Genomic DNA, 25,072 nt, shown 5'->3' with positions numbered 1-25,072 from the left:
TTGTACATTCTCTTTGATTTTCCTTTACATTGTGGTTGGAAGTTAAATCCATTACAATGGATGACCCATGGAATCTACCATTAGGAAAGATCCTTGTATCAATCCACTTGCCTCCAACCAGACATCACAATAGTTGGCCATTCAGCCCTTGGTGCTCCAGCTCACTGAACTAACCATCCAATTAATCCCACACATTTCCTTGTAATCTAATGCAGTAATCTAATATATATTTGTGCATGTCTGTCTGTTCTCCATGCAAATCAATATGGAGCACTCCAGAAATGTCCAAGGAGGTTCAGATGGGGTAACAATTGATGCTGAAGTCATGACCACATTGAATTTAACCTTTAAGCTCACATGAAGTTCAAAAGTGCTTTTGACCTACTTGCGCTGACCTGCTTTACTGTTTATTATACAAGTATTTACTAGCAGAAACTTGCATTATTGATTACTATAATTGTGGTAACATTTGATGCTGAAGGTCATGACCACATTGAATTTAACCTTTAAGGTCATATGAAGTTAAAAAGTTTTTAAAAAAAAAAATCAAACTTGCACCAGGGACACCTCAATTAGCATCAATATACATTCAGAATAAAAACAAATGGCCAAACCCAGTTCAAATATGTGCCCACAAATGTGAAGCAACATTGGTAGAAGCTCTTTACAAGCCTGTAGAGTTGGACAAAGGAGAAAGCAAGAGACAGCAGGGGAACATCAGTCTCTCCTCACTGTTGGTGCTTCCAGACACGCAAGGAGCAGGCAACAGGAAACAGAAGAGTAGCAATACGTCCTTCTCAGAGCTCAGGCCTCCAGACAGGCAAGGGGCAGGCAGGGGGAAACAGAACAGCAACACCAGGCCTGCCTCAATGCTCAGCCCTCCAGGCAAACAAGAAACAGAACAGCAGCCATACACCTGATTCAGTGCTCAAGTCAACAATTAAGTATTTTATTTCCCAGGCAACACCAGATAGCCTGCTAGTTTAAAATAAAGACAATACATTTGATTAAAAGTGCATTATTTTCTTGATGATTCATTAAGAAAGATAAATATTAAAGAAAATTAAAAAAAAATAAAGCTAACCTTTCATTCTTAGCGATAATCACCTCCATTCAAGAGCATGTGCATAGCAGCCTTGTTAAATTGGATCCAACCCTAGAGGCCAGCCCTCCCTGTCTAGTAGGGAAGCACAGGTTAGATATAGCGACATCTGAAGTCCAGCATGTCTTTCAAGGCACATCTAGACCAAAGGTGAGACAAGGCTTTTCCACTTCCACTCAACATATTCAAGTCTGTTGAAATGAAAAGAGAAAATTGCAGCTTGGCTATTAGAAACCTCGGATCACACCACTGACAACACTCTGATGCAACTGTGAGGTATTGAATAGAAATTAAACAATGTTAAGGAGACAAGAGCATTTGAAATATATCTCTGTAACATTTTCTATGGAACAAAATGCTCAATAATGAAGAAGTAATTTATGATAACAAGCATGGTCTTTTTATGATTAAGTAATACTCTTATCCTGTTTACATGAAAAGTTGGTTGTTCAGAAATCTCCCCTTGTCATTTCAGTGGGTTGTGTTGGCTTCACTCTCACATCTTATGGCATTTCTTCAATCTTAGTTATGTTTTTAGTTTCCATGGTAGGCAAGCATTGTGTGGACAAATCACCCTGAGGCAGAGACATAAAAAAGTCCAGGAATTTAACCACTCTGAACTAATATGCCCAAGTTTTGAATGTATTTAATTTTACATTCAGTGCCCCTGTTAATTTTTGAAGTGATGTGAGGTCAAATCCATTAGACTGGATTGAGAGAAACCAATTGGATGGTAATATTAACATGGGCAGTCCAAGAGTTCTGGGTATTAGGTTTACTGGGGTGGAAAGGGTGGCACCCGTGAATCACTCACCGAAGAACTGCTATAAAACACGAGAGTCAGCAGGTGTTGGGATCTTGTACCAATGCACAAAAGTAAGAGAGAAATGTAATTTCGTGCAGCTTCCATAGAAAGTCAAAAGATTTTTGACGCTTATGAGAATTGCTTTCCTGTGCTGCCCATTCCTGGATCTCTGCAGGAGATCAAAGGTAAGGTGCAATTTGGGTATTTGAGCTGGCAAACAAATTGTGCTGAGGTAATAGAGAGTCTGCAGTGATACAAATGAGTTAAGTGAGTGGGCGAGGATCTGCTCGATGGAGTACAATACTGGAAAATGCAAGGTTATCCATTTTGAAAGGAAAAATAGAAAATCGGACCACTATTTCCACATTGTTAAGTTGCGGCATGCTGTTGTGTTGTGCAAAGAGTCCTGGGAGTGCTTGTACGTGAATCGGATAGGTTAGTTTGCAGATGCAGCTGGTGATCAAGAAAACAAATTGAATATTGGACTTCACTGCTAGAGGGGTTGAATTTAACAGTAGGGAGCTTCTATTGTGTTCGCTATGGAATTTAAATTTGGTTGTTGGTTTGAAATTTAAGAAACCACGCTAGCAGGCTTCATATCAAACTTTATTTATATTTGTGAATAATTAGCACTTCTTTCTGAAATGAAACAAAGTTGATGATAGTTTCCGAGCCTGAAATTAATTAAAGGTTAAGATTTGGATGAAGGATAAATTGGTTTGGGAAAGCAGTGCATGAGAGGAAATATGGGGTAAGGAGAGGATAATATGTGGACTCCACCTCCTGCCAGATAGCCATTTGTTGAGGAAGTGACTGCTTCCACACCAAGGTGTTTCATTAGCTTTGGAGAGTCAGTGTTGACTTTGTCTTTTTGAGGCCACAAATTGAAAATCACTGTGAATCAGCGGCCATCTGGGGTTTTGATGATTTGGTAAGCTTGCTGGTTGGAACTTGATTACAAACGTCCCACCTTAGGTCAGAAGGAAAAGGCAAGTCTTTTGCAACTCCAACTTGCAATATGTATTTTTCTTTCTAAATCATTTTGGGTTGTTTAGACACGAATAAGTATAGTGTCTGAAGCATAATGAGTAAGGTGTAAGGGATGCTCTCAAAAATGAACAGTGCTATTCCTGAGAAAATAAGTACTTGGTTCCTAGGTAAATGGTAAGAGTTGGTTAAACTTATCTCACTCAGAGTGAGTCACGTGATGGAGTAGTGGCCGGTCAGGGAACTCCAGCCCTCTCCGGAAAAAGTTTTAAAAAAAACAGAGAAAACGCAAAGGCACAAACACGAAAATTAAAATAAAGTGAAAGTAAAGGTGGGAAGAAATGGCAGCAAAGAGAGAAAAGTCAAAAGCAACGTGAAGAACAGAAGAAGAAAGAACGTCGGAAGAAGGTGAAGGCCTTACCTGTCCGAGGAGGTCTGCCGCGGAGAGAGAAGCCCGCTCCCTCAGGTCAGTGAAGTCCCAGGCTCGGGACTACAAAAATGGCTCATAGAGCAGAGTAAAAGTGCGCGACCGCACATGCGAGATGCGCATGAAAAAAAACACACTGACGGGAGGGGGGATCAGCTGCGGAGTCGATCTCCGCAGCTGAGAGAGACACCTGCAACACAGCAGCAGGTGCAGAACACAGACAATAACGACATCAAGAAAGAAGGTGGTAAAAAGAAAACAAGGAAACAATAGATGGTCAACCCAGAGGAAGAAGAACAGAAAGAAATGGAAGAAGAAGAGAAAGGCAAGACAATGGATATATCTTTTTTTTAAAGAATATATGGAATCAGTGAAAGAATGGCAATTACAAGAATTTAATGAGATAAAAGAAGAATTAAGAATGCAGAAGAAAAAATGAATAAAATAGAAAGGGTCATCAGAGATAGGAAAAAGAGTGGAAAATGTGGAAGAACGAGAAATAATTGTAGAAATGGAAGTAGAGGACTTAAAAGAGAAATTAGAAGAATCTAATAAAAAAGTTAAAGAGGCACATGAGCTGTTAGCTCAGAAGATAGATATAATGGAAAACTATAATAGAATAAATAATATAAAGATAGTGGGCCTTAAGGAAGATGAAGAAGGCAAGAATATGAGAGAATTTATAAAAGATCGGATCCCCAGGGTCCTAGGAAGACCAGAATTACAGGAAGAAATGGAATTAGAGAGGGCACATAGAACTTTAGCCCCGAAACCACAACCGCAGCAAAAACCAAGATCCATTTTAGTAAAATTTTTAAGATATGCAATAAGAGAAAATATATTGGAGAAAGCAATGAAGAAAATAAGAGAAGACAAAAAGCTACGGGAATACAAAGGTCAAAATTTTTTTTTCTATCCAGACATAAGTTTTGAACTCCTGAAGAAGAGGAAGGAGTTCAATACAGCAAAAACGATCTTATGGAAAAAAGGATATAAATTTATGTTAAAGTACCCAGCGGTACCTAAAATAGTTATTCCAGGGCAACAAGACAGACTATTCTCGGATCCAGAGGAAGCAAGGAAATTTGCAGAACAACTACAAAACAAGCAGAGAGATGAAGACATGTAATGAGAGTAAAAATGACCACGAACTATATGTATGTGTATATATATATATATATATTATATGTATATATATATATATATATATATATATATTATATGTATATATATATATATATTATATATATATATATATGGATGTGTATGTATATGTGTGTATACATGAATGTATCCGTATTTAGAGGAAATATATAGAGTATAGATAAGAATTAATAAGGGAAGGAAAGGGAATAAGGAGGGAATTAAAAGAGTGATCTTTGTTACATATGAAAATGGAAATCTTTTCCGGTGGGGGGGGGCTGGGTGGGGAGGAATTACGGTCACTGCAAAATCAGTTGACGTTTGCGAGTGAATTCGCAAATCCAAATGGAGAGGGGAGATGTGGTTGCCCGGCAAGGGATAAAGGGCAACTCAGGAGGGGGAGGGGAGAATGGGGTTAAAGAAGTTTTAAATAGGAGAATAAGGAAAATGTTTGATGTTTTAGAAATGTTGTCTTATAAAGTGTTCAAAACAAGAAAGCAGAAATGGATAAGAAGGAAAGGTGATGATGGAGAAACGGAAAGGGAAGATAAACAAAGTATGAAATGGCTACGTTGAACTATATGACTTTAAATATTAACGGAATACATAACCAAATCAAAAGGAAGAAACTGCTAAATTTACTGAAAAAATAAAAAATTTGTAAAGCATTTGTGCAAGAAACACATTTAACTGAATTGGAGCACAAGAAATTAAAGAGAGATTGGGTAGAACACATAACAGCAGCGTCGTATAATTCAAAAGCAAGAGGAGTAGCTATATTAATTAGTAAAAATGTGCCAATTAAAATAGAAGAGGAAATAATAGATCCAGCAGGGAGATATGTAATGATAAAATGTCAGATATATTCGGAGTTTTGGAATCTACTCAATGTATATTCACCTAACGAAGAAGATCAAAAGTTTAAGCAAGATATTTTTTTTAAGATAGCAGATACGCAAGGGAACATATTAATAGGAGGGGATTTCAATCTTAATTTGGATACAAATATAGATAAAACTGGGAAAAAAATTAACAGAAAGAACAAAGTAACCAAATTTATAATTAAATCGATGCAAGAAATGCAACTTTTGGATATATTGAGGAAACAACACCCAAAGGAAAAGGAATATTCATATTATTTGGGTAGACATAAAACATACTCAAGAATAGACCTATTCCTGTTATCAGCTCGTATGCAAGACAGAGTAAGAAAAACAGAATATAAAGCTAGACTATCATCGGACCATTCACCCTTGATATTGACAATAGAGTTAGAGGACATCCCTCCAAGAATGTACAAATGGAGATTAAACTCCATGCTACTTAAAAGGCAGGATTTTAGAGAATTCATTGAAAGACAAATTAAAATGTACTTTGAAATAAATACGGAATCAGTGAAAGATAAGTTTATACGATGGGATGCAATGAAAGCGTTCATTAGAGGGCAAATAATAAGGTATGTAACCAAGATGAAGAAGGACTATAATCAGGAAACAGAGCAGTTGGAAAGGGAAATAGTAAATATAGAAAAAGAATTAGCAATGAAGGATGATACAACTAAAAGAGAATTGGCGGATAAAACAATAAAATATGAAACACTACAAACATATAAGGTGGAGAAGAATATAATGAAGACAAAACAGAAATATTATGAACTAGGGGAAAAAACGCACAAAATTCTAGCATGGCAGCTTAAGACAGAACAAGATAAGAAAATGGTATTGGCATCAAGGAAAAAAGACAAACAAATCACATATAATCCAACGGAGATCAATGAAAACTTTAGAGAATTCTATGAACAATTATACCAAACTGAAAACGAAGGGAAAGAAGGCAAAATAGATGAATTTCTAACTAAAATTGAACTACCAAAATTACAAATAGAGGAACAAAATAAATTAACAGAACCATTTGAAATAGTAGAAATACAAGAGATAATATAAAAACTACCAAATAATAAAACACCAGGAGAGGATGGATTCCCAATAGAATTCTATAAAACATTTAAAGATTTATTAATTCCTCCCCTCCTGGAAGATATCAACCAGATTGACAAAACAAAAAGCTTACCAGATTCATGTAAAACAGCAATAATTACAGTAATGCCAAAGCAAGGGAAAGATCCACTCGCACCAGCGTCATATAGACCAATATCATTACTTAACACAGATTATAAGATAATAGCTAAACTATTAGCAAACAGATTAGCAGAGTATGTACCGAAAATGGTAAATCTAGACCAAACTGGATTTATTAAAAAAAGACGCACAACAGACAATATTTGTAAATTTATTAACTTAATTCATGCAGTAGAAGGGAGTAAAGCGCCAACAGTAGCAGTTGCTTAAGACGCAGAGAAGGCCTTTGACAGAGTAGAATGGAATTATTTATTCAAAGTATTGCAAAAATTCAGTTTACCAGAGAAGTATATTAATTAGATTAAAGCATTATATAAGGGGCCATTGGCGAAAGTGACAGTAAATGGATATATATCAAAGCAATTTAACTTAAGCAGATCAACAAGGCAGGGATGCCCACTATCACCCTTATTGTTCTGTTAGCTATAGAACCACTAGCAGAATTGATAAGAACAGAAAATAATATAAAAGGGATAAAAATAAAAGACAGGGAATATAAAATCAGTTTATTTGTGGATGATGTTATAGTATACTTAACAGAACCAGAACTATCAATAAAAGAATTATATAAGAAATTGAAGGAATATGGAGAAGTGTCGGGTTACAAGATTAACGCAAATAAAAGTGAAGCAATGCCAATGAATAATGCGGATTTCTCAAAATTTAAGAAGGAATCACCATTCAGATGGCAAATGCAAGCAATAAGATACCTAGGTGTACAAATAAACAAAAATCTCGGCCATCTATATAAACTCAATTATTATCCACTAATGAAAAAATTACAGGGCGATTTAGAGCATTGGAAAGATTTACCATTAACACTAATAGGAAGGATAAACTGTATTAAAATGAACATTTTCCCAAGGATATTATACCTATTTCAGGCATTGCCAATACACTTGACAGAGAAATTCTTCAAGGAGTTAAAGAAAATAATAAGGAAATTTTTATGGAAAGGGGGTAAACCGAGGATAGCACTAGATAAATTAACAGAATGGTATAAACAAGGAGACTTACAATTGCCAAACTTTAAAAATTATTATAGAGCCGCACAATTAAGATACCTATCAGATTTTTACCAAACAAGGGAAAAGCCAGATTGGACTAGATTAGAACTAGATAAAATAGGGGAAAAGATACCTGAACACATATATAAATGGGATGAAAAATTGGTACAACGTAGGAGTTCTCCAGTATTACATCATCTGCTCAATACTTGGAAGAAGATTCATGTAGAAAGGAATAAAACAAATTAACAATTACCAAAACTAATAATGACGCAAAATCAGTTACTCCCTTTCACAATAGATAACCTTTCCTTTAGAGAATGGAAAAAAAAGGATCAAAAGAATAGAAAATTGTTTTTCAGGAAATAGATTATTATCCTTTGAACAAATGAAAGATAAATACAATATAACTCAAGATACAGTGCTGGCATATTACCAATTGAGATCCTACTTGAAGGACAAATTAGGAAGCAGTCTGAGTTTATCAGAGGGAAGTAACTTTGAATATGTGATTACAGATACAATGATAATCAAAAGATTTATAACAAATATGTATATTTGTCTGCAAGAAAAGGAGAATGAGGAAACAAATGGTAAAACTAAACAAAAATGGGAAAAAGATTTAAATATAAAGATAAAAAAGGAAACATGGGAGAAGTTATGTTCTGGAACGATGAGAAATACAATAAATACAAGGTTAAGTATGATACAATATAACTGGATACACAGGCTATACATTACACCTCAAAAGTTAAATAAATGGGACCCAACAATATCTGATAGATGTTTTCGTTGTAAAAAAGAAATGGGAACAATTCATGCAATCTGGACATGTGAGAAAGTAGAAAAATTTTGGGAAGATCTAAACCAGATATTAAATAAAATTACAGAAAACAATATACCAAAAAACCCAGAGATCGTCCTCCTAAGTAACGTAAAAAACAAAGAATTTGGACTTGATTTGGATGGTGCACAAAAAAGATTTGTTAAGATAGTCTAGCCGTAGCAAAAAAATGTATTATGTCAACCTGGAAATTGGAAGATAATTTGAGAATACAACAATGGTATATAGAAATGAATAAATGTATTCCATTAGAAAAAATAACATATAGTTTAAGAAATAACATTGAAATATTTGAACAAATATGGAAGCCATACATGAAACACAATAGAGAAAACCTACCGGGGACATTTACCACCTAAATTAACGAAAGGAGAAGGAAATGAAAAGAACTGACTCAGTGGAATTTCTTGTTTATTTTTATTGAATGACAACATTGTTTGACTGGTTTAATGTATCTTAGATTTTGTACTTTAAATGGATGGGGGGGAGGTGGGGAGGGTGGGATGGGAGGAGGGGGGGAGCAAATGACTGTATATATTTGAAAAGGAAAATGTATGTATCATGGTCAATGTGGTTTATGGTGTGAAAAATAAAAAATTTAAAAAAAAAACATCTCCCTCAATAGAGACAAGCTGATGATGGGATGCTCATTTCTTGAAAGGGAATTTTTACAATATTTGAATCATTACAGGCATAGTTTTCTCTGAAGAAAGCATTCACGTACATGAGGACGTAGACCGCCCAACGTCACATTATTTTTTTATTTTCCACACACATTATATTAGCATTTGAATTCAGATATATCAGCCCATTGCCACAAAGAAGCATATTAAAGTAATAGATCAATTTCTCAAAGCTATTTTTTTTCCATGTTGGATATAAAATGTCAGTAATGGAAGGGTATGTTGTTTTAGGAAGAATAAAACACTAGGGGAAAATAAGTTACATTTTTGTGAAAAATTACACTTTATTGCTTTTAATAGTCCTATCATGTTAGTCCTGTCTGAAATCTTTCTGTCTTCCAATTTAGTTGCTATTGGTCCTGAGAATCAAATCTATAAACCTCTATAAAAACAATACTAAAGACATTGTCAAGTGTATGGACAGCCAGACTCTTATTATTCCACTATTTATGAATATAAAACACAAAGTGAGTTTGAGAGCAATATAATGATGGTGAATTCCAGTTTCATGAAAGAGCAAACATTTATTTCCTTTAGAGGTTTAGCTGGCAAAAATGATAAAATAATTTTGGGCTTTAAAAAAACAATGCTAACATTTACATGTGCTTACATCCTTTGAATTTCACATTACAGATGTGCTGCCGGTATTCATGCACCTCATTGGCTATGCATCTTGAGGCTATTAAAAGTACCTTAGAGCTTTTACATTTTTCATTATGGGAATATAGTTCTTTTATATAATACATATTAATGTGGAGTTTAACTGTTAAACATTCTACTAATGTCCCTGGAACATCCTCTGTGCAATGCACAACAAGACCTTGGGAGGGATGTGGGAAAACTGGATAGAGATCTGGCAAGGTTCTTGCAATAGTTGGTTGTAGATTTTTAAGTTTATAACTCTCTAAATTAATGACAAATGCAACAAAATATTTACCTTCTTGGGCTAAGTATTGCTTCATCCCAGCCCTTCCGATCAATGTCTTGGCCCGCAGGGCTTTTGGATTTGGACACATCAATAGATTTTCCATTCTCCAAATCAATGAGATACTTATTAGGAGCTTGAAGCATGCCAGCAGCTCTCCATCACCCTGGCTGTGCAAAGATATAAACTCCTCTTGTTGAGTTCTTGAAGGATCATTTGTGATCTGGAAGTTTGAATAAGTTTTTTAAAAAATACATCAAGCCTGATGCTGGAAAGGAGCACGTTCGATATCTCACTCTGTAATCTGAATATTTTTATCTGCAGGTTAGTTCTTTCCTCGTGAGAAAAAGACCTTACATCTACAGAATACATTTAAGAAAAACAGTTTGTACTGAGAAATTAAAACAGCAGTATATTTAAAATAAAATACATGATTAACTATCAATTTGTCAGGAGGATTTGCTTCCATATTTCTTTAAATACTAGGAAATGAATGGAAATTCATCCAAGCATCTTCAGATAAGAAAGATGCACAGGATTTCTCACGGTTGCTTTTTCCACAAATGCATACTCTCCGATCTCAACGTGGTTGCAATTACAGAGAACAGTGTGTGACAAGATGCAATCTTTAAAATGGTACAGACTTACAACAGCAATGGTTATTAATCAATATTATATAAGAATGATCTATTAGAGTTGTACAAGATTTACAAGTTCAGCATTTTGCTGCAGACGAATCTTAAATATTCTGTGTTTAGGAGATGCGAAGTCTGCATGGAGGTGCCTAAACAGGTTTTGCTGAGCATGGCTGTGGTGCAAAGCTTTAAAGCCAAACTGTAACTCTGGAAGCTAAAAGCCAGCCAGAGACAAAAAAAAAGCCACAGCAACATGATTAGGAGTCATACTCGACTTGTTTTCCCACATTTTGCATGTACCATGGAGTTAGCAAAACATTAAATGCAGCATTATAGGCAAGGATGGAATTCTTATCTTTCAGAATACCAGAGACAGAGCCAAATGATTCATAGAAGAGGGAAGATTATTATCTTTATTGCTTTTGGCAAAGTATATAATGGTGAAGGATGTTAGTCCTGGTACAGGATCATAAGCCTGCATTAATCTTCTTATTGTACTTAAGTTTAATCAACCAATTATTTGTCTCGTGTGCACTTACCCTGACAGACGAGACAGCAACATTATTACAAAAAAGTGAAATAGCCATTATATGAGATATTTATGCTGAATCCTCTCCAAGGAAGTTGTATTTCATTAGTATCCATCAAAGGGATGAAGGATGAGATTGTGTTGCATAATATTGCGGCAAGAAGGGGAAATATACCGATTTATATTGCACCTTGCATTATTCAAGAACGCTCCAAGCCCAGAGTCGCATTAAAAAGAAAACATTATGAACTAAACTCTAATGCGGAAGACTACCTTCCACTACCTTGGCGCTGTTCATGAATGCACACGAAAACCTACCTTGACAATCATAATTTGTAATCACTGTATCCCAATTGTCTTCATAGGAATATAATAAACCGTTCCACTTGAATGCATGCATTTCGAGGGGCAGACCAAAGTCATTACATTTCCATAAGTGTGTTTTAAATTTACTTTTGCTGCCCACTTTATTATCTTTTCAAAGATCCGTAACTGAAATGACGTCTGGGACATTGGTGTAAAAGGTTCCGAGAAGTCTTTGCTTTGTTCCCTCCGTTATAATTTTTCAACATTCTTTTATGAACAATTTGCCGAGGTCAACAAGTTACTCAGGTTTGGGGTTTTTTTTCCTTTCCTAATCATGTAAATTTCAGTTAGATTTGCACCTAAATTCCTCTGCTTTTCTAAAGAAGTTAATTCATTTAAATTGCTCCTCATTACTTAAATTCCTGCTACTTAAATCAATGTTAATCTGTAGCATTTCGCCCTCTCATTCTCAATAATAATTTTCAAATCCACTTGTATCGCCTATGCTCCCCCATTTTATATGATCCTTGTTTTGTGTTACATTGCCTCCTAGCTCTCTGCATGTGATTAACGCTGGAATTATAAAATAAGATAACATTCTTTGTGATGACTTGTAATATCGTACTGGAACTTGTTAAGTTTGGACAATATGAGCGTAAATGCCATACCTGGTAATTAAAGGCAAGAATATGTATGGTACAAGGACTGCCAAAAGAAATTTCTTGGTGCCTGCCACATTGACCACCGCCAGTGGGCTGATAACGCCTCAAAGTGTGCATCTTGGCGCCTCACAGTTCGGCGGGCAGCAACCTCCTTTGAAGAAGACCGCAGAGCCCACCTCACTGACAAAAGACAAAGGAGGAAAAACCCAACCCCAACCCACCAATTGTCCCTTGCAACCGTGTCTGCCTGTCCCGCATCGGACTTGTCAGCCACAAACGAGCCTGCAGCTGACGTGGACATTACCCCTCCATAAATCTTCGTCCACGAAGCGAAGCCAAAGAGAAAGAGATGTATGGGAATGGAAAGTCAAACCTACCAAACGTGCAAGCTGTCTGAAGATCTTACTACGTGTAGCTTTTATAATTCATGCCAAGTCAATTATATCTCACCCAACTGTTGATTATCACTTGGAAAATTGCACATCTGTTAATCTGCAATATGAATATCATTGCACATCAGCAGCTTGAAGTATATTAGCTCTCCATGCATCATAGCTCCAAAAGGAAGCAAAAATCAAGTGCCTTAAAATTAAACGAAGCAAATTGAAATAATAGATCCTTTGGAAAAGATCTTGAGTTTGTAACCTCATAACCAGTCAGATGGAAGGTTATGGATTCCCTCAATGCTCGCGATGCTACAAGTGCAGCTTGGAATCCCGACTGCCTTTTAATAATAGCAAGTTACTGCCAATTCTATTGTTATTTTAATATCTTAAACTGTTTATTCTGAAGGCTAGAAGTTTGTCAGTATTGAAATTCCTCAATATGACTAAGGGTGATGAGCTAAATGGCTGAGTAAGTCTTATTCAAATCCTCAGCCAGGGTCTTTTCCCAATACCTATAAGGATGATATCATCTGTGGCAATAGCTGTGCGATGATGTCACTTTTCCCAGTAATGGTATTGTGACATCACTTCTCTCAGTATCTGTATGACAATTCCAAGGCCATGTTCGTCAAGTTAATCTGACCTGGTTCTTCTAGCCCAGTAGTTTTCAAACATTTTTTTCCCATTCACATACCACCTTAAGTAATCCCTGTGATTAATAAGAGATTACTTAAGGTGAGATGTGAGTGGGAAGGGAAGGTTGAGAATCACTGCTCTAGACCCAATTGTTACTGAAATATTTTGCTTGAGATAAATTGCCATTGGCCCATTTCCTTGGGAGTTATGAAACCGTGCACATAACGAGTCAATTAGGTACGATTAAAGCAGACTTTCAAACTTTTTCTTTCCACTCACATTACCACCTTACTAATCACAGAGCCCCTATAGCATAGGGAACATTTAAAGTGGTCGCAATCTTGCCCTTACCCAGATTATTATAATATATGATTATAATATAAAGTGAAACAGCAAAGGAATACAATTCTTCCTCATTCTGTACTCATAGGTTATCCATACTTACTCTTAATGATTAATTAAATCATTGGATGTTTTTTCATCTTTGACAAACAAAGATTGTTCAAAGATGGCAGTTTCCTTTACCATGAAGATGATATAACAGCTATTCAGGTTACAGAAACTCATACTTCCAGAATTCACAAAACACTACCCAAAAATCTGAGATATAGAATAAAATTTGCACTAATGGAATTTATGTGGGGAAAATAAATAAGTAAACTTACAGAGAGTGTAAAAGAAAGCAACAGATTTTGTCAATTTTTATTTTTAGTTACTCAGTACTGCAGAGCAATAAGATTTGAATATCACGTCATCGTCTTGATTAGCTTGGCAGTCACAGCCAAGTCCCTCCTTTGCCATGTCCTCTCAGTCCGAGGGCATGCAAACAAACGTCTCAGAATGCTTCATCTGTGAAACAATTTCTCTGAAACACTATGCTTGTCTCCTTGAAATGAGACCTCAGCCTTTACTCCACTTTCACTAAATCGCCAAGCTTAATTCATTAACCCTCTGAACTCCTTGTGCACTCGTATAAATAAGGTGAATAGTCATCATCTTTTGTCCCTGGGCAGGGGTGTCTAAAACTAAAGAATGCAGTTTAATGAACGAGGGGAAAGTTTAAAAGGGACCGCACATGGAACTAACAGCCTGAGGAAGCTTTAGATGTCACATTTAATTGATGAAGTAACTCTATCCACATTTTATTGCTCCATTGTGACTAAAAGTGTTGTAACTAAAAATGAAAATTGACCAAATTTGTTGTTGCTTTCGCACGTTATCATTCCCTAATCCTCACGTTGGCCTCAGCTGTTAAATAATGGTAGGGGGCACTTTGTCATCACTAATAAGATAGCTTAATATCTTATAGGAATTCATCTCTGCTTATAACATGGGATTCAACGGGGAAAATGGGTTTGATTAGAGAAGATCATGGTAAGGACTGTTTTCTAGGAGTTCAACTCCTCCATGATATGAGAGACGCCTATATATATATAGTTCAGAGGATGTATGAAGACGTTTTTCACTTCATGCAGTGAACAACTAAGATGAAAACCATTGAGCTTGGTTTTAGGTGTCACAAAGCACATGTGTCACTACCCAGGTCATATCCTTAGAGTCTGGAGTGCAAGATATCCAAATCTGACTCAAGGGAGGTAGAGAGCAGTACCATGCAGATAATTTGCTGGATTCTGCATTGTAATTCCCCTGCTCCCTCTGGTGGAAACTCATACAGCTTGAAAAAAACGATTCCCTTCCCAAGTGAGATGTCAAAGGAAAAAGTCCTCAATCATTATTTTAAAATGTGCCGTTCACATCCAAACTTTATTATTCAATTATTGGTTGATAATGGGGAGTAACTATGTTTTAATTCCAATGTGCCTAACAGAATGAGGTGTAATTGTTTACAATTTATACATATAAAATGTAAGATGGTTGATGTGTTTTTTTTCAACACTGAAAATGGGTGTAAGATTCTTTGGCTTTTAGTCATTGTAGTTGGGTTTGCTGAAAAAAACACAAATATTTAGCTGAATGTATTGCATAATAGCCCCCAATCGCATGCTAATTCAGGCTTTGTTTTTGTTTTACAGGGTATATGGAGCTGTATACATGGTGTCCCCAATGAAGAAAAGAAGAAATCTCCCAATCTGGATTTAAACAGCCCTCAAACAAATATTCTAAGGCTGTTCAATACAGCAAAACCAATGGCCAACATATCGAACCTTAATACTTCAAGAGCAAATTCTCCCAAAAGAACTTCCAATTTCATTCCGAGAGGGTCATTGCTACTAGACGTGGTTGATCAAAAGGGGAACTTCTTGTATACTGACAACAGGCCCTATCAATCCAAGGAGACGGGCTTCAATGACAATACCAATGAAATGTTAACATTCAATGTAAGCCGTCAGAAAGACAACCGCAACAATTATATCCTCCAAGGGCAGCACCCATTGACTCTAAATGAAGCAAATCCCAACACTGTGGAGGTCACCGTAAGCTCAGAAACCCCGAAACTTAACTCCAAGCCTCGGCAGTTATGGAAAAAGTCCGTGGAAACTTTGCGGCAGAATCAGGGATCAGTGGTAGAAAGTGTCAATGTAGAGCCCAAGCAAGCGGTTAAAAATCAGAGGTACCTGCCAGAAGAAGTGGGCCATTCGGACATGTCGGACTGCTCAAGCCGAACTGCTTCCCACAAGGACCCTGATAACAATCAAAAACATCATAAACACAAGGAAGCCTTCAAAAAGAAATCCATGATGGCCAGATATCCTCGCGATTGCAGTGAGATAGAGCTCTCTTATCTTAAATCGAAAGAGGGGCATCAACACCATCGCGAGAAAGTCTACACCATTGATTCTGACAGGGAGTCCAATTATCACTCAGATCACCAACATTACCGTGAAAATGCAGCAATTCCTGAAGACTTGGACTACCCACCTGTGTATTATGATCAGAACGAGAATTACAGAAAACAGGAAGCAGTTCTGCACTTAAATAGGACTCCTCAGCATAATGAAGGCAACCTTACTAATGCTGAAAGCAAATACAGCCTGTACAATAAGCATTACAGCTTGAAGGAGAAAAATATTTCTCCCGTAGAATACAGTGATAGGTATAAGCAACCCACTGCACACTGCAGAAGCTGCCTTTCCAAGCTGCCTAACTATACCACACACTATACGGTCAGGTCTCCGTACAACAGGTGCGATGCCTGTGTACACACGGCAAATTTATATGACATTAGTGAAGATCACATGCTACAGGAGCCAGTCAGCCCCATGTGCCCTGAAGAATCCTTTGCCCATCACTGGGCCCCTTCAGAGGTGTCTAACTTGCAGAGAGTGAATAGGCTGAGGATTAGCAGGCAGCACTCCTTTGACAATATCCTTGAAAAGCCGAAGGATGTGGATCTTGGAAGACCTGCCCGGAGTGTGAGCCTGAAAGAAAAGGACAGGTTTCAGGATGACCCTTACACTCATGTATTCAATTTTAAACCAGAGAAACTCTTTAACACGAAGGTTTCAGTTTTTGACCACAATCTGGAAGAAAGCAAGCGGAGCAAGTCATTGTACCCAGATCATGTCTCTGAGAATCCATTCTGGCACAACTTTCGTGAAGATCAGCATCTGGTCCATGGGCGAAGTTCTTCTGACATATATAAACAGTCTGCTGCATCAAAGGCATGCTACGATACTCACTTTAGATCATCTGTTAAGTCGACAACATCATCCTGCTCGAGAGATGGACGTGTTCCTAATGATGTGTACATTTCAGAACATATTATGCCTTATGTATCAAGCAGGAATAGTATTTACTATGCTCCCAGGGTTTTGAATTCTTCCAGCAATAGACGTGTCTACAAAAAAATGCCTAGTATTGAATCGGATGTTTGACTCATCATTTGTTTGTCTAATTCCATGTTAATGCTATTCATTTTGCTGTAGCTAATGATGTCCATAGTTGCCAACATTTTGAAGTAGGAACTTAGGAGACATTAAGGGGCAGCTTTGCCAGATAGTCATTGCTAACATTGTCTTCTTTCTCCTATTTTCTGATAGATAGGGCTGACTGGCCTTTCCTACTATCTGATGGCAAAGGAGCGACAGAAAAGAGATACATGTTGATGATCATACCAACTGGTTAGCTTTGCTGCAAATGAAGACTGCATAAAATGACCTAGTGGAAATATTGTCTCCCTTTTTACGGCGCATTAATCTTTAACAGACCACACTAGGCAGGCCATTGAATCTTAGGAGAATACTGGTCATGTAAAATAAGCAAGAAATAGATGAGAAGCTCAATATTACTGTGTAAATGTAGGGAGTTGGCAACTATGCTATTATCTGTACTCCAATTCTGGAACTACTGAAATGTTTCCAAAAGTGAAACCCTGAGCTAAAGCAGCTAATGGCACAACTTTAGGAAATTCTGAGAACAAATGGGTCCTCTGAAAGAGCCATAATCATTTTCTTTCAACAATCCTGAGTATATAGCTTAGACTGTGTGGCTAACCTCCTCAATTTGGCGACCTTATCCCTGGGATACCTTGTCGTGAACATCAGTCAGACAGGGCACTATGAGGATTCCAATGTTAAGCCTAATATTTGTACCACACTATAGAAGGGATCACACCGAGTTTCAGTACTACAGTTGTAATATTTTGAGCTTTGTTTTCCATTATTCCTTCTGGTAATTTGTTCGAGCCTTTGTTGCTTTCTCAAGTTCATTCACCTGAAAAAAAATCATGGACCGGCGGTCCAATAATGAGATGAAAACATTAACCACTGGGGAGCAACAGAAATTTGCTAATAAAATGCATGGCATGAACGTTCAGGGATTTTGCACTTCTGAACATTAGAGATTTTAGTAAGTCCTGGTAGGAGCAAAATGTAATTTATATGCTGTTAGCTTGGGGATTCACTTCAACTGAATTCTTTAACTCTTCCCGATTTGATCGACATCCAGACATGAATTGTGAACTAATCTGATAGTCCATCTCTTTGCAGTGTATTTTCATTCTATTGTATATTTATCATGTAAACTTGAACTGATTATTTTGATATGAAAACAGAAGAGTAGCATATGCCTCTTTGGCATAGAATGTCACCATTATTGAAAAGTACATATGATTATTACAAAAATAGTACATGTAAGTATCTTCAGTTAACTCTAGATTTCTAACCAGTGCTGAATTTTTGCTGCTTGGTAAGTGAAATATGCCCATGACTTTGACTATAAACTTCCATAAATACCAGCACACTCTGGGCATTTTCTACGTTGAAAGGGCTGGAACTTGTGACTTGTGACAGTGACATGCTGAATTTAGAAAAATAATTTGATCATTGAAAAGCTCTATTTCAGGCTTAAATAGGAACCTTTGTTTTATTTTATGATGTTTTTCACAATATCATGTGAATAGCGTTCCTTAAAGAAAGATGGTTTTGGCATAAACAACATTTCAGAAAGTTGGCTGTCATTTCATTCCAGAAGTCTATGTTTTACTCTGAGGTCTGTATCTAATTGTATCAAAGGAACACCCCAATAAAATGTTCATTAGAGGTAGGGTAAAAGATACAGAAATGCTGGAGGAACTCAGCCGATCTCAGAGTTTATAGGAGGTAAAGATATCTTACTGTCGTTTTGGGACTGAGCCCTTCTTCAAAGCACCCTGTACCTTGAAGGGCTCAGACCTGAAACCTCGGTAAGATATCTTTACCTCCTATGGACAATGCAAGACCAGCTGAGCTCCTCCAGCATCTCTGTGTGAATTTACAACAGTGTCTCACTCATTATGAATGCAGGAATGTGGCAGTCCAATTGATCAGCTTTGCCTCTGGTACAGATACTATGTGGCTGCATGGTATCAGGGAATTAATTTCCAATCTGCCCGCAAATCCAGGAAATGTCAGTTAAACGTACCAAATGTGAAAGTCTTAACTTAGAAGCAAAATTAAGTCATTACAAATTAGATTGAAATTTCTTGAAGCCAGCACAGAAAATAAAATATCAAATTACAAAAACAATTAAATGTTGTTCTACAATTCTTGAAAATGCTGGTGGGAATTCAGCAACAATACGTCAGTGATTACTTTTGCAATGTAGTTTAAAAGACCATTAATTAATCTTCGTCACTTACTTCTTTGTGGAACCATAGAGCAGTCGCATTGAATGGCCACTGCTGAGAAATTCATTGCCCAATGAACGCAGAGTCTTCCTCTAGAAAACAGATTGCATGTTTACACTGGAAGAATATTCAATAATACTTCAATAGAATTTTGAAACTCTATAAAAGATTTAAATTGTGTTTTCTCTTCCACCAGAGCTGTGAGAAGGATATGGAAAAGAAGGGGGGAGGAAAATGCAATTCCAACATTGCGTTCAAGGTTTTTTTCCATGGAATACCTGCTTCCCACTCATCACAATATGATTTCAAGCAATAATATAATTTCTGTTAAAAACCAAATAGTGAACTCCCACAATTAGCGTGGCGGCTAGCACCACACTATAACGGTACCAGCGATTCGGGTTAGAATTCGGCGCTGTCCGCGCAGAGTTTGTGAGATCTCCCTGTGTCTGCGTGGGTTTCCTCCAAAAGCGCATGGGGATTGTTAATTGTTAAAGGTTGATGGTTGTATTTGGGTGACATGGACTCATGGGCCAGAAGGGCCTATCACTGTGATGTCTCTCTAAATTTGAAAAAAAAAAATTAAATCTAAAAATATCTCCTCCATCCTAATATTCCAAACTTCCTGGCAACTGAGCCAATATTGGAAACTGCAGCAAGCAATCCTTTTGAACAAGCAGGCTGCAGGCATATACAGAGTATGATTTGATACTGTCTTGGGAACGAAAGGAACACTTCCAACTGTTCTGAAATCATGTCATTTTTAACTTATGTAATTAACAGTCTAATTTTACAATCAGTATTTTTTTGACATTCCCATGGAACCTCTCCCACTAAAATAACCTTTCAAAGTAATTTATCCCCCTTCAATATTATTTTGCCATATCCAAACCTCTTAAAATAATGATAATGGAATGATTCTTTTTTCCTTTTTAATGGTATTCTTGGGCAACAGAGAATGGCCAAGTGTAGAACAGACAACTTACACTACTTAAGAGTATCTTGAACAGTAGCCAAATTACTCTAGAAGTATGTGACCTTGTACCACAATGAACCTAAATTGATTATAGTGCAAGATTAAGAAAAGCCTGATTATTTTACCATCTGAACACTTTTTATATAGAGACATAAATAATATTTCAGCTGTAAATTGCAGTATTTGATTTTTATATAATTGTAATTATTGAAATGAATACGAAAAATAGTTACAAAAAATTATAAACCTTCATTTACATAACCAACTAGATAAAGCCAACAATTGGTATTTAGTGCAGTTATGAGTGTAGCAAGTTAACATACAATTCCACTGTACAAACCAGTTAGTAGTTTCTCATCCCATCAATGTCGACAGTAAATTGCAAAATATATTTTTAACAGAAGAATATTAATTGCCTTTATTATTAGTTTTCATAGCTTCTTGCTTTCCTTAGCATATAATGATTTCTAAGGTGAGAGGAGTAACATGATATTGTGGAAATTTCATTGGTGCCCAAACACGCAGTGCATTTAATTCAGGTACCATGATGACTGGCACTCAGTTCCTGGTGTACGAAACTGGATTTCTCAGTCCAGGAAATTAGGCTGTCCAAAACAGCATTTTATATGTCCAGATACATTTTTGTTTCGTGTGTCACTGTTTTATGTTCCAAATGTGCCCTCTCGAATTTCTTTTAAAATCAATTGCAGTATCTTCTACAAATAGAGTTGGTTTGATGTGGTTGCTGTCATGCCATTGCTTCATATTGCATCAGTGGTGGAGTTAAACAAAAATAAAATCAGTAAGATTATTTGGCAAGGACTAAGCATAAATAATTATAAGATATATATTTTGCTAGACAGAGCGAATTCAAGCTAGTAACCAAATGTTTGGATCTGAAATGTTCTTTGACTGTGTGCATGTTGTCCTCAACCCCAAAATATATGTCATGCTTATCCAATTTACATTGATGTGCAACTTGGATGGGAAAGCATTGAAAACACATTTTGCCTTGCAAAATATTCACAATAATATTCTGTTTAATTATTGGTACTAAAGTAATTTGTTTCCTGCTTATTTCTTCATTAGATGAGAAAATACTAATAATTACTTTGTGACCGTTAAGATTTCAAACATATCTGCTATCAAAGTCTGTATTTACATTTGTTTTGATCTTTATATGAACTCTGACTGTAATATTTGCCAAGGCTGTCATTAAAACTGTAATATGTGTTTTCCCATTGTCGATGTGTAGAAATTACAATTGGAATGGATTTAGAATGTTCAAAGTGTTTACCGCAACAGCATTTGATGTAAATAGGTTGTCAAATGTGCCAGAAAATCTGATGTATAAATGTAAATAAGTAAAAGTACCATTTTTCTAAGGAAGACTATTTCTGCCACTTTATATCAAAATTAAAACTATAATCACTTAAATTTCTTTAATACTGTGGTTATTTTAAATGAACTTTTCTGCGTTACCTGTCTCCTGTAATTAGTCTCTGCATTGGACGTTTAAATGGATTCTACACGAAGAATAAAGCTCAGCAGTTTAATCGTCATCCATATCGTCAGCTAATTGTGGGCCAGGCATTTATGTAGATCTTATGCTACGTAAGTCACTTCGATTTCCACACAACATTATGCATCACATAGTAAGAAATCTCAGATTTCAAGATTATGATTGTGGGAACTTGTTGAGTGTAAATCGATAGCTTCATTTGTTACAACAGTTACCACAGTGGTTAGCTCAGCGCCAGGGTTCAAATCCCGCGCTATCTGATTGTACATTCTCCCTGTGCCTGCGTGGGTTTCCCCCCTCCCCCGGGGTCTCCAGTTTCCTCCCACCGTTCCAAACGTACTGGGGGATGTAGGCTAATTGGGTGGCATGGACTCGTGGGCCGAAATGGCCTCTTATCGTACTGTATGTCTAAATTTTAAAAAAATAATAAAATGTCTTGGAATATCTTGAAGTTGCCAAAGCTACAGGGTAAATCCTTTCTTTTCTATAGAAGTAATACTTTGATTCTCATTTGTTACCTGTAAGGAAAATTACTGCATTTGCCAATCAAGTATTTTTCAAAGTATTTTTGGACTCAAGGTTAAAAAACGGCTTACAATAAAATCATTTAGGAAAGATCTATAATTTCTGTTGTGGCTCAAAACCCATTCACCTTAAACCTATCTTTTCTGATGCTCACATTGTCTTGATTGAGAAATGGCATAACTGACTCTTTTATTCAATAATGAGTTTTGATCATCAGGAAATTTGAGACATTCATTGCCTTCCTTTTTTTGGTCTTGTATCAATCCACAAAGGTTTTAAGTTAGTGTTGTCAAGATGCCAAACTGTGGAAAGGCTGTTGTTGAACAATGAATGGTGTTGAATAACCTGCCTCTCATGCGTTTGCATTTTGCTCAGTTTCCAGGAGAAACGATCTCAATATGTCAGCCATTTTGGATCTTTGAGGAGGTCCATTCCTCCTGAGGAAACCACTCAGTTGCTGTATTTCCAACGCTCTGGTTCAGTGTGAAAGTTGAGTAAAAACAGGACAATAACATATTGAGGAGGTTGAGGCAAAACCCAGGTCAAGGATTTTCATTCTTCAGTGGCTTAATTCAGTTACAGATACATCACGTTATGTCAGCATATTGGGCCTAGAACTCTTATTCGTGTACTTATCTTTTTGTCAAGGAGTGATTTCAGAAAAATGTGATCTTTCCATTCTAGAATGGGGAGGGTGGAGTAAGTATTGGAGGTTAGTGGTCAAGATTAATTTAATTGTGTTCCTAAGCTTAGCCAATGCTGCTAAATTGCCATTAGATGGTGGAACTTGTGATTGTGTTGTTCAATTGTTGCTTTGTGCCCGAAAACAAGCATGTACCTCTATTAATAGCGCGTATTGATTTACCTCTTTTAAGAAACAAATTGACCTAAAGAATGCAGAAATACATGTGTATCAATACTCTTCCAGTCTCTAACATTATCAACATCACACATATCAAAATAATAAGGTTCCATATTCTCTTATAGGCTTTGCATGAAATGGTGAGTCTCAATGAAATGAGGTCTCAATTCATGCCAAAAGCAGTTTTATTAAGGAACTCTATTCACTGTTAGTGAAAATCTGGATATATGCCTTGCAGGGGAGTGGTGCAAGGTCTGAAGTACAGTTGAAGAGGGAGATTTTAAGGCATTAGTAGAGTTGTTGTATTCAATAGCAAAACAAACAGATTATTTGCTCATTTACTGACTGCAATTCATGGGAGCGTACATAATGCAAGCTGGCAGTTGTATTTTCTACACAATAACGTCTGCCTTGTAGAAGTATCACATTAGCAGTAATGCACTTGACAATATCTTGAAAAGAGCATGAAAAGCAACATATAAATGCAGGTTTATTTTTCTTTCTGGTCCATTAGGAAACATTGCTCAGATCTTGCTTCAGGAGAACTGATTATATATCCACATACATGGATCTACCAATACTTAAAAATTAGTGACCACACAAAATAAGAAACAGATCATGGATTGGTGTTTTGACTCTTACCTGCTCTGCCAATCAATAGCTAATACTTGAAGCCAATTTCCTGTATTAACCTCATAGCTCCAGCTTCCTTTAGCTTCCAAAATCTATTAAACTCACCTTGGAAATGATTTGCGGGAGTAAATCTTGTGCTGAGATTCTCCCAGGCATCAACCAAAATACCCGTCAGGTCAAAAGGAATGGACCCTTCCTTCAATTTGCACTGAAATATGGCACATTCACAGCTGGCCTCTGCAATACAAAGTGAGGTGCTAAGAACACAGGAAAATAGAAGCAGGAGTGGGCCTTCCCCTCATGTCTTCTCTGTCATTCAATATGATCAATGCAGGCCTCAATTAGTTTTCTGCACTATTTGTTTTGTTAAATTTAGATACTGTAACAGGCCAATTCAAAGCTGCCCAATTTAAACCTGCTTAACCTATACCCCGGTGTGGTTATTTTTTTCCACATCAGTCTCAATTCCTTGTACTTTCAAAATGTATCTACCTCCCCCTTAAATGTATGTAATGATCTGGTCTCCTTCATAGGCAGAGAATTCTGGAGATTCACCATCATCTGAGAAAAGAAATATCTATGCTCTTCAGTCCTAAATAACTGGCACTTGTAATCTTGTGGCTTTGATCACATCTCTCCCACTGGGGAAAACCAACCAACATTTGCTATGCCAATTGCACTTTGAACCCCATCTGTACAGTATGTTTGAATAAAGTCACTCCTCATTCTTTGAAACTCCAAGGAACACAGACCTGAAAAGATATTTTGTGGTATTGCTTTGATGGTTTTATTATAATAATAAAGTACTACACGATCTATAACACGATCGTGTTATATGGCGAGCTCTCCACTGGCCATCGTGTCAGAGGTGCACCAAAGAAGAGGTACAAGGACTGCCTAAAGAAATCTCTTGGTGCCTGCCACATTGACCACCGCCAGTGGGCTGATCTCGCCTCAAACCGTGCATCTTGGCGCCTCACAGTTCGGCGGGCAGCAACCTCCTTTGAAGAAGACCGCAGAGCCCACCTCACTGACAAAAGACAAAGGAGGAAAAACCCATCACCCAACCCCAACCAACCAATTTTCCCCTGCAACCGCTGCAACCGTGCCTGCCTGTCCAGCATCAGACTTGTCAGCCACAAACGAGCCTGCAGCTGACGTGGACATTTACCCCTCCATAAATCTTCGTCCGCGAAGCCAAGCCAAAGAAAAGTACTAGAAATTTATAATGTCGAAGGAGGTTATTTGCTCCAGTTGAGTTCATGCCAACCA

The 25,072-nt window shown here is 36.9% G+C and overlaps 1 protein-coding gene across 8 annotated transcripts in view; it reads left to right on the top strand.

Moving 5' to 3' along the window:
• The window catches only part of grin2aa (glutamate receptor, ionotropic, N-methyl D-aspartate 2A, a), a 242,703-nt gene extending 221,008 nt beyond the window's left edge, over window positions 1–21,695 (top strand). For 5 of the 8 annotated variants that reach the window (XM_069906920.1, XM_069906918.1, XM_069906916.1 and 2 more), the window contains one exon: window positions 15,249–21,695. In XM_069906920.1, coding sequence (XP_069763021.1) covers window positions 15,249–17,051 — 1,803 coding nt within the window. In that variant the 3' untranslated portion in view covers window positions 17,052–21,695. Of the gene's footprint in view, window positions 1–1,097; window positions 1,471–11,709; window positions 11,901–15,248 lie in introns of those variants that run through there. The other 3 variants (XR_011347558.1, XM_069906919.1, XM_069906921.1) reach the window with 3 other exon arrangements.
• Window positions 21,696–25,072: the final 3,377 nt, after the last annotated feature.

Source organism: Narcine bancroftii, chromosome 12 (assembly GCF_036971445.1).
Source record: "Narcine bancroftii isolate sNarBan1 chromosome 12, sNarBan1.hap1, whole genome shotgun sequence".
In the NCBI taxonomy this organism is placed as follows: domain Eukaryota; kingdom Metazoa; phylum Chordata; class Chondrichthyes; order Torpediniformes; family Narcinidae; genus Narcine; species Narcine bancroftii.
Note: the sequence above shows the minus strand (reverse complement) of the source record. Positions and strands in the feature narration are given on the sequence as shown.